This window comes from Nyctereutes procyonoides, unplaced genomic scaffold (assembly GCF_905146905.1).
Source record: "Nyctereutes procyonoides isolate TBG_1078 unplaced genomic scaffold, NYPRO_anot_genome, whole genome shotgun sequence".
Classification (NCBI taxonomy): domain Eukaryota; kingdom Metazoa; phylum Chordata; class Mammalia; order Carnivora; family Canidae; genus Nyctereutes; species Nyctereutes procyonoides.
The window spans coordinates 9,850,912-9,864,074 of NW_026575052.1; the positions used below are offsets into that span (position 1 = coordinate 9,850,912).

The window sequence follows — 13,163 nt, forward strand, 5'->3', positions numbered from 1 at the left end:
GTTGATGATGAATAAGGTGAAGTACTCCACGTGGAATGGCATTTAGTAAAGGACTGTTGTTATGGCTGAAGATTTTTTTTTAAAGATTTTATTTATTTATTTGACAGAGAGAGAGAGAGAGAGCACAAGCGAGGGGAGCTGTAGGTGGAGGGAGAGAGAAAAGTAGGCTTCCTGATCTGCAGGAATATGATATGGGGCTTGATCCCAAGACCCCGGGATTGTGACCTGAGCTGAAGGCAGACGTTCAACTGACTCAGCCACCCAGGTGCCCTATGACTGAAGCTTTGAGGGAAATGATCATCCAAGATAACCCAGCTGGTAAGTACAGCATGGTGGTTAAAAGCCTGAACTCTTGGGGTCTCACCTTGGCACTAGGAAATACTCAATAACGTTAATTAATATTTGGAGAAGGTTCAGTGTGGTTAAGAGTATGGATACTACCTGGGTTTAAATCCTAGTTCCAGTACTCACCAGCTATGTGGACTTGGGCAAGTTACTAAGCCTCTCTGTGCTGTAGTTTGATCATCTATAAAATGAGAATCATAATAGGACACCTGCAATTATGAAGATTAAAACACAATATAAGTAAAGCCCTAGGGACTTGGTGGCCAAGTGTCAGGCACATCATTAGTGCCCTGTGTTTGGCATTATTTGTAGCCAAGTGTTTGGCACATATCAGTGCCATGTGGTTGTTAGCTATTATTTTACCACATCCTCAGCTTGCCACACAGAGGCATCCAAAAATAAAAGAAAAACAGTTCGTTTCTCTCGGCCTAATTAAGGCAGGTGAGAAGGGAACACAGATACAAATTTAGCAGTCCTTGAACCACAGAAATGTTTGCAATGAACCTGGGAATGAGAGAAGGAAAAAAATGGGAAACTTTTCCTATCTGCCCCAGGTAGTCCGAGACGTCAGTGAGAATTTCCATTTGTTCTCAGCCATGCCTGCAGCATAGGAGTGCAAGAGAAGAGACCAGCAGAGGAAGCCCAGTAAGCAGAGGCAAAAGGCATTATTCCCAAATCAGAGCTAAATTAATCTCCAAATGCTGGTTTCCGCCAAATCCAGCCCTCTTAAGCGACTGCAGTTTCCCATCCAACCAGACGGGGGCGCTAGATTAAAAGTCTTGCTCTTGGCAAAACTGAGCTCCTATTTCACCTTTTCCTACTGACCAGATGTTGTTCCAAACATTTTCCATGCATGATCTCATATTGCCCTCATAGTAAAACCCAACAGAGTAGGGATTCTTATTCCAATTTTAGATATGACCAATATGAGGAGAGAAATTGAGCAACTTGCCCAGCAGGCCATACTTAATATTTGCAGGACTGGGGCAGAAGTACACAGGGAAGCGTACTTAAAAAGTTATAAATGAGGGGTGGTTCAGTCGGTTTCAGTCGTCTGCCTTCAGCTCAGGTCATGATCCCAGAGTCCTGAGACTGAGCTCTGCATCAGCCTCCCTGCTCAGTGGGGAGTCTGCTTCTCCCTCTCTCTCTGCCCCTCCCACTGCTCATGTTCTCAGTCTCTCAAATAAATAAACAAGATCTTTTTTAAAAAAAGTTATAAATGGAGTTCATGAACTGTTACATAAAATACAGTCTATGGGACTACCTTGAAAAATAAACCTGGGCAGCCCCGATGGCACAGTGGTTTAGCGCCGCCTGCAGCCTGGGGTGTGATCCTGGGGACCCCGGATCCAGTCCCACCTCGGGCTGCCTGCATGGAGCCTGCTTCTCCCTCTGCCTGTGTCACTGCCTCTCTCTCTCTCTCTCTCTCTGAATAAATAAATAAATCTTAAAAAGAAAAGAAAAATAAACTTTCACAATGACCTGGAAGGCCTTAGAGGGCTACTTGGAGCTATGCATTAGAAGGGGGTGGAAGGTGGAAAAGCATGGCGGTAGCCCTCCTCCCCCTTCTCTTTGCACCGCTAAGTGTGTTCCCAGGCAAGCTCAGATGTCCTAACCTGTATACTCACATTCTGTTCTAAGGTTTCAAAACCGAAAAGGTCCATCAGGTCTCCAGCATAGTGAATCAGAAAAGAGGCACAACAAAGCACAACATCATCACATTTCAGAGGACTAGGGACCAAGAGAAAAGCTCAAAGCTTCCAGAAAGGGAGGTGGGATCCATGCAAAGCATCAGGAATCAGAATGGCATTGTACTTCTCAAAGCTAGAAGAAAAGAGCAATATCTTTTTTTTTAAGAGCAATATCTTTAAAATTCTCAATGAATTGTATCTTCAGTTAAATTACCAATTAAGTGTCAGAGAAAAGTAAAGACATTGTCAGTGGTCACTTAGCATATGGTAGTGTGGTAGCCAGCCTTTAATAAATCCTCGTGGTATTTGTACCCTGACACAGTTCCTTCACACTTTGAGTATGGCTGACCTGTGGAATCATGAGGAATTCCAGAATTGACAGTATGTGATTTCTTTTTTTTTAATTTTTTTTATTATAGTCTCACAGAGAGAGAGAGAGAGAGAGAGAGAGAGAGAGAGGCAGAGACACAGGCAGAGGGAGAAGCAGGCTCCATGCACCAAGAGCCCGACGTGGGATTCGATCCCGGGTCTCCAGGATCGCGCCCTGGGCCAAAGGCAGGCGCCAAACCGCTGCGCCACCCAGGGTTCCCCAGTATGTTATTTCTAAGGTGAAATCATAAAAACACATTGTGGTTTCTACCTTGCTGTCTCTGCTTAGGTGAAAGCCAGCTATTTCCTAAGGACACTCAAGCAGTTCTATGGAGAGGTATATATGACAAGGAAGTGAAGCCTCCAGCCAACACCCTGCACCAACTTGCCAGCCACATGAGTGCTCCAATTTGGAAGTGAAGCTTTGAAAGACTCTAGAGAGAGCTGAACCAGAACCACCCAGATATACCATTTCCACATTCCTGGCTCAGAGAGACTGAGATAAATACCAAACTCTTGTTTGGCCATTATGTTTGGAAGTAATCTGTTATACAACAAAATATAATACATACAGATATATTGAGGAGGAGGGGGAAAGGATCCACAGCATTTTCTAGTTCTTTCCATCAAAAAATGCCATCAATACCTCCACCCTTAAATTTGGATTTGGCAATGAAACTTGGTTTGGCTGATGGCACATTAGCAAAGATTATAGGGGCAGAGGGTTAAAAAGTGTTCATGCAATTGGGTCTTCCCTCTCTTGATCCTAGAACAGCCACCATGTGACTAAACTCAAGCGGCCTGCTAGAGGCATGTGGCCCCATTACCTCAGCAGACAACCAACATCAACCTGACACGTGAGTGAGGCCATTCCAAATTATCCACCCGAAGCCAAACTGGCCCAGAAAAAAACTTCCCAGGTAATCTACAGAATCACAAGTATAATGCCTGGCATATAGTGTTCAATAAGTTAGCAAAGGGTAACAATGATGAAAATGACAGGAAAGAAGCCAAAAGTGGGTAGTTGCCTTCTGTAAGGCCTGGGTTAGTCCTGCAATGCGACACGGTCTTTTCAAAGAAACGCTTCTAAGTGTTATCACTCAATTAAACAAATATTTACCAGGTGTTTACTATGTGCCAGGCCCCTGGCCTGAAACTGTGATGGCAATGTAGCAATAATTCGTGACATTGTGCTGTTCTGAACCAGAACCAAGCTCGCCTATTTCACAAAGAATTGAACTAGGACACCAAAATATTTTAAGTAGGCTCCATGCTCAATGAGGGGCTTGAACTCACAACCCTGAGATTAAGAATCACATGCTTCATTGACTGAACCAGTGAATATTTTTTTTAAACAATCTTTTTAAATTTTTTTATGATAGTCACACAGAGAGAGAGAGAGAGAGAGAGAGAGGCAGAGACACAGGCAGAGGGAGAAGCAGGCTCCATGCACCGGGAGCCCGACGTGGGATTCGATCCCGGGTCTCCAGGATCGCACCCTGGGCCAAAGGCAGGTGCCAAACCGCTGCGCCACCCAGGGATCCCCAAGTCAGTGAATATTTTTGAGTGGAATTTAACCAGGTGGATATTTTGAGTTGTATTTCACCAGCCCCCAGTCTTGCCCCCACTCCGGAGCCAGACCTGAAGGGCAAGGGATATGCAGAGTATCCCATAACTCTCTTTACATCCTCTTGTGTTTCCCTCTCCCCACCAGCAGTAAGAACTCATTCTACGGGATCCCTGGGTGGCGCAGCGGTTTAGCGCCTACCTTTGACCCAGGGCGCGATCCTGGAGACCCAGGATCGAATCCCACGTCGGGCTCCTGGTGCATGGAGCCTGCTTCTCCCTCTGCCTGTGTCTCTGCCTCTCTCTCTCTCTCACTGTGTGCCTATCATAAATAAATAAAAATTAAAAAAAAAGAACTCATTCTACTTTTTTTTTAAGATTTTATTTATTTGTTTATTCGTGAGAGACACACACACACACACACACAGAGAGAGGCAGTGACACAGGCAGAGGGAGAAGCAAGCTCCATGCAGGGATCCCGATGTGGGACTCAATCCAGGGGCTCCAGGATCGCGCCCTGGGCCAAAGGCAGGCGCTAAACTGCTGAGCCACCCAGGGATCCCCCATTCTACTCTTTATCCAAAATCATTTCAACTCTAAATAGTGGCTTCCAATTCTTTGCCTTCAATCGACAATATGAAAAACACTTTACATGCACCTGAGTACACAAATCCAAAACTGGAACAAAGTTCCATAAACTGATACTTAAAAGTGTGATATATTCTGAATTTTAAAATCATGTCCGATTTTATTTTTTTAATGCTAGTCACAATCCTCCAAATGGACTTTAAGACCCATTAATGGGTCACTACCAGCCATTTGAAAAAACTGCTCTGACATGTCGCAGGGCAAGGGGACTTAAAGGTCATGTAGTCCAATCCGTGCACTTTACAGGTGGAGACTCGGAGAGGTTAAGTCACTTGCCCAAGGCCCCATAGCTAGGAAGTCGGCGGTGCTTGGATTTGAACCAAGACCTGACGCAGCTATGGAACTTTACCACGTGTCAGCCCCTGCGCTAGGTTCATTATCTCATGTTAACACTCACTGTGATCCTACGAAACATATTACCGTTCCCACTTTACAGACGAGAAAACGGAGTCTCGGGACGGGGAAAATGACTTATTCACAGTGTTACACCGTTAGCAGCCGACCCAGGGCTTGTCTCCAGGTCCGGCCGTCCACGAAGCCCGTGCGGTCGACCGCTGAGCCCGCTGGGGAGACAGTGGTTAGGGAAGGGGGTTTGTGAGCGCCGGGGCCTGCAGGTGCACCTGGCAGGCGGCGATAACGCTGCGCTCCCGACCCTTCGGGGCCTTATCACCGCGCACGCTTTCCTCGACCAACTCCCCAAAAACGCGGGTGGCAAAAGGGCACAGACGTTAGCCTAATGGGAAGGGGGATTCGAATCCCAGCGCCATCATCTACTCGGAACGCCAGCCTAATCTGCGCTTCGGCTTCCACATCTGGGAGCGCGGAGAGCGACAGCACCGGCCCGGGGCCGAGCCCACGCTGGACTCTCCCGCACCTGCCAGCGCGCGTCAAGCGACAAGCCCTCTCCGAGCCCCGCCCCCTCCCTCCCCGGGCGCATGCGCCGCACTGGGGCGCCTTTTACGACGCGGCGGCCGCGGCGCGCTTGGCGGCCGGAGCGGAGCTAGCCCGGCGGTGGCTGCGGCGGCGGCGGCGGCGGCGGCGGCGGCGGGGCCGAGGGGACGCGCGGGCGGCGGCGGCGCCATGTCGCACGGCCACAGCCACGGCGGGGGCGGCTGTCGCTGCGCCGCCGAGCGGGAGGAGCCGCCGGAACAGCGCGGCCTGGCCTACGGCCTGTACCTGCGCATCGACCTGGAGCGGCTGCAGTGCCTGAACGAGAGCCGCGAGGGCAGCGGCCGCGGCGTCTTCAAGCCGTGGGAGGAGCGGACCGACCGCTCCAAGGTGGGCCTTCCGGGGCCTGGGGCGGGCGGGCGAGGCAGGGACCCGCGCGGGGCGTCAGGCCTCGCGTCTGCTCTGTGGGCCTCAGTCCTGCTGTTAAAAATAACGACAGCCCGCTTGCCAAGGGCTTTCCCCTGCCCGTCACCTGCCCGCCCCGTGGGAAGAAAACAGGGTCGAGTGTCCCCATTGTGCAGATAGAGGAACTGAGGCCCAGAGAGGGAAAGGGACGCTTTGGCCCTCCACAGCCAGCATTCTCTTCCAGAGCTTCAGGAGATAACGGAGGATGGCCGTGAGGGCGTTTTCTCTGCTGCTTGACTAGTAGTCCCAAGGGCTGCGTGATCCTATCACCTGATGAAGACCAAAGACAGGCTAGGCAGATGGAGCGTGTCCTCCTCCTAGAGCATCTGCCACTGTGGAGTCACAGAGCTGCTGGATACACTGGGGGCCGCTTGGACCCCACAGGCACAGATTTTTGCACACAGTTTCAGGAGGCTGGTTGCCTGGAAGTTTATTCACGGGCTCCCCCCATTTAGCAACCCTCCCAGAGGGTGGTCTGCAGACTGTTAGCTCATAAGCTTCCAGCATTAGTAAGTGCTGGAAAACCGAGGGAGGTTGACTGCACTGCGCTCCAGTCGTAGGACAGGGTGGAAGATGCCTGAAATTGTAGGCTCTCAGCAAATATTTGTTGCTTTCTCCTCCCCACTCCCCATTCCCTCCAGTTTGTTGAAAGTGATGCAGATGAAGAGCTTCTGTTTAATATTCCGTAAGTATCTCCTTGGTGTTGGCCTCAGGCTAGATAGGCTGTACCTAGTTGTCTTCTCAGGACTCTTCATTCGTTGGTGGTGTCAGGGGCACACATCTGTTTCTAGAAGTCGGGGGGAAATTACAGTGTGGTGGGTTTGAGAAGGAAAGCATAATGTATCTGTTGAAAAAGAACTGAGCAGTTAAGGTAAATTTGTTCGAACTGCAGAATGCCAGAGGGACATAGGATCTTAGAAATTGTTCTGGTATAGGTCTGACACGTGAGTAGGAAGCCCAGAAAGGGGAAGGGTCTTGTCCAGGGTCACACAGCTACACAAAAGTTCAGACCCAGGTTGACGACTTCTTTTGCATTCTGGCAGATTTACAGGCAATGTCAAGCTCAAAGGCATCATTATAATGGGAGAGGATGATGACTCACACCCCTCTGAGATGAGACTGTAAGTGGCAAGGGCTGAGGCCCTCAAGACGCTCCTACTTCTCTTTTCTCTGGTAGCACTTTATTCCAGAATGACACACTTTTTTCTTTTTACTAGGTTAAAAGAAACCTAATAACCCCCCCCCCCTTAAAAGTCTTGGTCTTGTTCTGCATCAGAATACACTTATCTTTTCCTGAATTAACAACTTTTTTTAGATTAAGCATCTTTAAGGCCAACAGCTTCTGTCTTTTCAAAGTGCTTGCTGTGGCGCCATTCATCCACAGAGCATCCTATAAATGCCAGTTGTTGATGACTTTGCAGTTTTCTTAGTAACCCAGCTGCAGATCTCAAATGATCTTTACGGTTTTTACTCTTGAGGTTAGTTTCCAAATTTACCCTTGTTATTTCACACAGAATCTTTGCGTGTGTTTTTTGGACATGGAATTCCTGCCATCTGAGTGTGCCTGCCCTTTAGTTTGCAGAGTTCCATATACCTCTTGCAACACCGGATCTGTTGCCACCAGGGTTAGTGCTCCCATTGTGACAGCTTGCCTTAGTCCAGCATAGCCTTCCCTTTTTTTTTTTAAAGAACATTTCTTTATTTTTTTTTAATTTTTTTTTTTTAATTTATGATAGTCACACACACACAGAGAGAGAGAGGCAGAGACACAGGCAGAGGGAGAAGCAGGCTCCATGCACCGGGAGCCCGATGTGGGATTCGATCCAGGGTCTCCAGGATCGCGCCCTGGGCCAAAGGCAGGCGCTAAACCTCTGCGCCACCCAGGGATCCCCAGCATAGCCTTCCTAAGAGAAGGGGAAAATGTTTTTCAGTGCTGGAGAAAGAAACAGTGGAAGAACTTTACATTTCAAAAAAAATTTCTTCCTGAAAAATTGGTCAATTTAAATGAGAGATATAAGAAATTGACACTATTTTTGGAGGTTAGAAAACATGAATTTGAAAGCAAACTCACATACTTAATCATTTTAAGGAAACAGTCCGTTTGAGTTGATGCTTTTGGAGACTTGTTTACTGGGGAAATGGATTGGCTTGAGAAAACTAGAAAGCCGTGTTGCATCATGGTTAAGAGTGGGCTCTGGAATAAAATGCTTGGGTTCAAATTCTGGCTGTACCAACGGATAGCTGCATAGCTTTCGGGCATCATTTGTCTTTCTCTCGGTGTTCTCATGTTGAAAATGACAGTAGTAATAGTATGAACCTTATAAGACTGTGGTGAGAATTGAATGATACTTAACATGTGAAGAGCTTAGAGTAAGTCTGGAACATAATAAATGCCCAGTTGGGGGAGGGCAGGTACAAACACATAGCCCTCAGTTCTAAATAAACACCTTACATATATTACACCTTATCAAATCTAAGAAGTCATCCATTGTAATTATCTTATACACCACTAATAAAAAGACTTTAGCTTATTTAGCTGTGACATGCCACTGACACATCTAGAAAATTTAAATTGGTACTTAATGAAATTTGAACACAGACTAGGTGTTAGATGATTTTACGGAATTATTGTTAATTTTTGTTAAATGGTATCATTTTAAAAGTGGTATTTTAAGAAGCCTTTTTAGAAATACATAGGTATGAGTATAGTGAAATGTTTGAGATTGCTTTAAAATGTCAAACACAAAATGAGGGTGATAGGAAATAGGCATAATATTGATTATTGAAGCTGACTGATAACTTAATGGAGATTCATTGTATTTTTCTCTCTGCTTCTATATATATATTTGAAATTTTCCATAGTAGAATTTTTAAAGTATATGTATCTTAGAATTGATTCTATTTCATCTCATCATTGTATGGGATACGTACTATCACTATCCCCACTTTATAAATGAGGAAATAGATACGGAGAGGTTAAATCACTTCCTCAAAATTACACAGCTGGTAAGTGACAGAGCCATGCTTTAAACCTAGAAGTCTGGCTCCAGAGACACTGCTTTTAACTGCAGTGCTATACTGCCTCTCATAATGCTACTCATAAACGTTCACTATTATTATTCTGTGCATCATTCTTAGAAACACTTTGAAGCAAACATTTGCTTTCTTAAATTACATGCATTTTGCTGCCCCTAATGTCTAGGCCCCTCCTGTGTGGGTGTGTTAATAAAACGCTCTAAGAGGTGGTGGGGGTGTGGCTGAGGTGTTTAGAATATGTGAGTTGTAGAGGGGTCAGCTGTTTCTTAGATATTTCTTTGAAAACCTTTTTCTTCATTAGCACTTTACTTGACTTTCCAAAGCCCATTGTGGATTGGCAGCCTTTTGTGCTCTTTTTGAAATGGAAACCCCCAAATTGTATTTTTTTGAAGAATTGAGAGGACTCAATATATAGGGTAATTTTATTTTTTTTTATTTATTTGTGATAGTCACACACACACACACAGAGAGAGAGAGAGAGAGAGAGAGAGAGAGAGAGGCAGAGACACAGGCAGAGGGAGAAGCAGGCTCCATGCACCGGGAGCCCGACGTGGGACTCGATCCCGGGTCTCCAGGATCACGCCCTGGGCCAAAGGCAGGCGCTAAACCGCTGCGCCACCCAGGGATCCCTATAGGGTAATTTTAGACACAAAAATTGCTTGAGCGTTACCTGCTCAAGAAGTTATCTGCTCTTATCTCTTAACTCTGTTTATAGGTTTCTGTCAAAGTATTTTTCCCCCCATGAGTAAGCTGTTTTATTTAACCTCCTCAGCTTGGTCTGAATGTGCTGAGTTGCTGATTTTCTCCTTGCATTTGCTGCACGTGACCTGGTTTGAGCCTCCTCTTTGTGTATTGCTTCTCACGTGATTTTAACCCACTCAAAGATGCCACTGGCTTATGTTGCAGTTCTCAGCTCTTGTTGTTTTAAAGATATTTGTGTATAAATGCCAGTAAAATGCCATTCCTAAAATTTGATAAAACTGAAAGCAGTTGAGTCAATAAGTTCTGAAAAACTGAAAAATATGCACAATGTGATAATGCACATTTCTTGATTTTTCTTCCCTTTCTTTTCTCAGGTACAAAAACATTCCACAGATGTCCTTTGATGATACAGACAGGGAGCCAGATCAGACCTTTAGTCTGAATCGGGATCTTACAGGAGAATTAGAGTATGCTACAAAGTAAGCACTCGGCCTGTCTCCACTCTCTGGCTTCTCCTGAGGAACAGCGGGTGTTCATTTGCAGTGAACATACATGCATTAGCACTTACTGAGCTTGCAGTTTAATTTTGGCCCATTTCCTGCTTAGCGTGAGAAACTAGTTAAAACAGTGGAGGAAGCCTGATCCTTGGCTTAGTCAATTTTTGGCAGAGAAGCAGTGCAAAGTCATGGACTTGTTAAACTTGTAAGCAGTTGACAAATCTGAGTGCACTCCTAGGGTGGTCTTAAGAGAGATGTTTTCACAATTACTCTTTGCAGAGTGGGCTTACAGTAGGCCACATTACACAAGACCATCTTATGTCTTCACTGGTTCTCTCTTTTTCCTAATGATAAGATTGGTGAGATCAATACTGAACTTGTGTTAGAATCCCTACTTGGTCATACAGCATTTCTCATTCCTGCTCCTTGATGTCTGCCTTTCCAGTCAGTGTGGCTATGGGATCCCAGTGTTGACTCATTTTTCTCTTCCTGTGGCCTGGAGCAAGATCTGGGAGATGCTCAGTTTCCACTGAATCAATTCTCTAAAGTTTTTTTTTTTTTTTAATTTTTATTTATTTATGATAGTCACAGAGAGAGAGAGAGAGGCAGAGACACAGGCAGAGGGAGAAGCAGGCTCCATGCACCGGGAGCCCGACGTGGGATTCGATCCTGGGTCTCCAGGATCGCGCCCTGGGCCAAAGGCAGGCGCCAAACCGCTGTGCCACCCAGGGATCCCTGAATCAATTCTCTAAAAGACAAGAATGGGACATAAGAGCCCAGAATGTTCTCTGACACCTACCTGGGTTTTACCACAAGTTGGAGCTAGAATTGTTGTTTTTGGGCTGGTGGTGAGGTAGTGCTTGAATTCTGACCTGTGTCTTCTCTCCCCATTCCTTTCATTCTCTAGAATTTCTCGTTTTTCAAATGTCTATCATCTCTCAATTCATATTTCAAAAAACTTTGGAGCTGATACCACAAAGGTCTTGTATATTGGCCTGAGAGGAGAATGGACTGAGGTAAGAAGGGGCAGGAAGCATTCCTGATGTTGCCCTGCCCCCATATACATATATGTGTGTATATATCTGTATGCTGGATATGGGCACTTTAAGGAAAAAAGAGCATGTGAGACACCACTTGCTGTCAGACTGTGCACAGTTTTTTTTTTTTTTTCTTGGTTTTCATTACTGGAAACTGTCCATCTCTTGACAGGCTGTAGGTATTTTTAAGGGAGTTGAAATAATACAATTGATATCCATTCATTTTTTTTCTCACTTTGAGACTCTTCAACATTTTTGGTAATTTTTCTTTTCCAGGCACCCAGATATAAGATGATAAACAAGATATAGATAAGGTCTTCTTCTCATAGTGGCACTATTATAGTGGGGGAATGAATTTTTAAAGTTATGGGATGAATCATTGATAATGATCTTTGCAATCATCCTAGGATAAGAGTGTCAGAAGGGGGAAGAGATGACTTCCAGAAATGAACCTGAATAAGGACTACTCCATTGTGTGGTCTGGGAAGTGGCCAGCTGACCCAGCCTCTCACTTTTCTTGCAGCTTCGCCGACATGAGGTGACCATCTGCAATTACGAAGCATCAGCCAACCCAGCAGACCACAGGGTCCATCAGGTTACCCCACAGACACACTTCATTTCCTAAGACTGGCCAGGGCTCCCATAGAAGCGCTGTGTCTGTGAAGATGTACAGCATCCTGTTGGGGAGGACAAAGAGAGAGGGTTCCAGAGAGAGTTGGTGCCACAGCCTCTGCCAAGCTTTGTCTCTGGGGCTTGCTGCAGAAATCTGGCCTATGGAAGATACCACACCACCGGGGAGGGTAGTGTGGGTGCTGAGGGACAATCGTGGTTCTCTAGGGCCTAGAAATTGAGTCTTGGGCTGGTCAGCATCTGGCAGTCACTGAATGATGTCTGCCTTTCCAGTCAGTGTGGCCGTGGGATCCCAAGTGTCTTGTTGCTTTGTGGCAGGATTTTTGTGTGACTTTTTTTTTTTTTTAATGGAAACTATTTCTTGGGCTGCAGTAAACTTTCTGAAGCCTCAGCATTGTGTTTCTATTAGCCATCAGGAGGGTCTCCAACTAGAAATACTTGTCCCTGCTTGCTCCTTCTTCCTGTCAGCGTTCAGCATTCTTGTCAAGTTGCCCAGCTTGGAGTTGTCTGTCATGTACTAGTGTCCCATTGTTATAGCTAGAGGAGCAGAAATCTCCTGATGCTTCATAGCTTGAGGAGGTCTTTTTACCTACTGCCTTGGTAAGCAGTTGGGGAGAACATGGGCATCATTTCTGTGTTTGTGAGTTGTCCTGGTTGGATAAGATTGGGACTTAGGTAAGATTCCCCTTGGGACATCCTTAATGTTTATTAGCTTCTAACTAGTGTCGTAAGCACAGTGCCAGAAATTGGAGATCTCAGTTCTGTTCATGGCTTTTTATTCACCGTAACTAATAAGCTTCCTAATAAATCTTTGCCAGACTTAATGTTTGTATATTCTTTTGATTTCTTGGTAGTACTGATTAAACTTTCATCACTTTAGGGGGGACTGTATGGAACTTTGAAATTTTTTGTTGTATCAGGTAGGTCATAGTGCCACAGTGATATTCAAGACTAGATCATTTTCTCCAGGAAAGGTACAGTGGACTAAAAGTACTCCTACACCCACCCACCCACGCTTTGTAAAGAGGAAGGTGAGGCTATAAACCGATGTTCCGTTTCTCATGAGAGGAAGTAACTTGTGGAGTGACATTTACAAAAACAAGGGAGAACAGATCCCACAGCTCACCAGAATAAAGAGCAAGGAAAGTTAAGTGAGCAGCACATGCGGACCTAAGCCTGGGCTTAAATTTTTTCCTAAGCTGGCTTAAATTTTTTAAGTCAAGACAGCAATTGGAGAGAATTGAGTATCTAAAATGAGAGGATTTGAGATGGTCAGTAGTCTTTCCTTT

The 13,163-nt window shown here is 45.7% G+C and overlaps 1 protein-coding gene across 1 annotated transcript; it reads left to right on the forward strand.

The window, feature by feature from the left end:
• The first annotated feature begins 5,642 nt into the window (after positions 1-5,642).
• Positions 5,643-12,698, forward strand: PITHD1 (PITH domain containing 1). Its single transcript, XM_055332839.1, has 6 exons — positions 5,643-5,897; positions 6,614-6,657; positions 7,016-7,093; positions 10,085-10,189; positions 11,115-11,223; positions 11,768-12,698. Exons 1-6 carry the CDS (start codon positions 5,700-5,702, stop codon positions 11,867-11,869), a joined length of 636 nt encoding a protein of 211 aa, XP_055188814.1. The 5' UTR covers positions 5,643-5,699; the 3' UTR covers positions 11,870-12,698.
• Positions 12,699-13,163: the final 465 nt, after the last annotated feature.

Coding starts and splice junctions, on each gene's coding strand:
- PITHD1 (XM_055332839.1), top strand. CDS start 5,700: ATGTCGCACGGCCACAGCCACGGCGGGGGCGGCTGTCGCTGCGCCGCC. Junction 10,190..11,114: donor GAATTAGAGTATGCTACAAA/GTAAGCACTCGG, acceptor TTCATTCTCTAG/AATTTCTCGTTTTTCAAATG. Junction 11,224..11,767: donor TGAGAGGAGAATGGACTGAG/GTAAGAAGGGGC, acceptor CTTTTCTTGCAG/CTTCGCCGACATGAGGTGAC.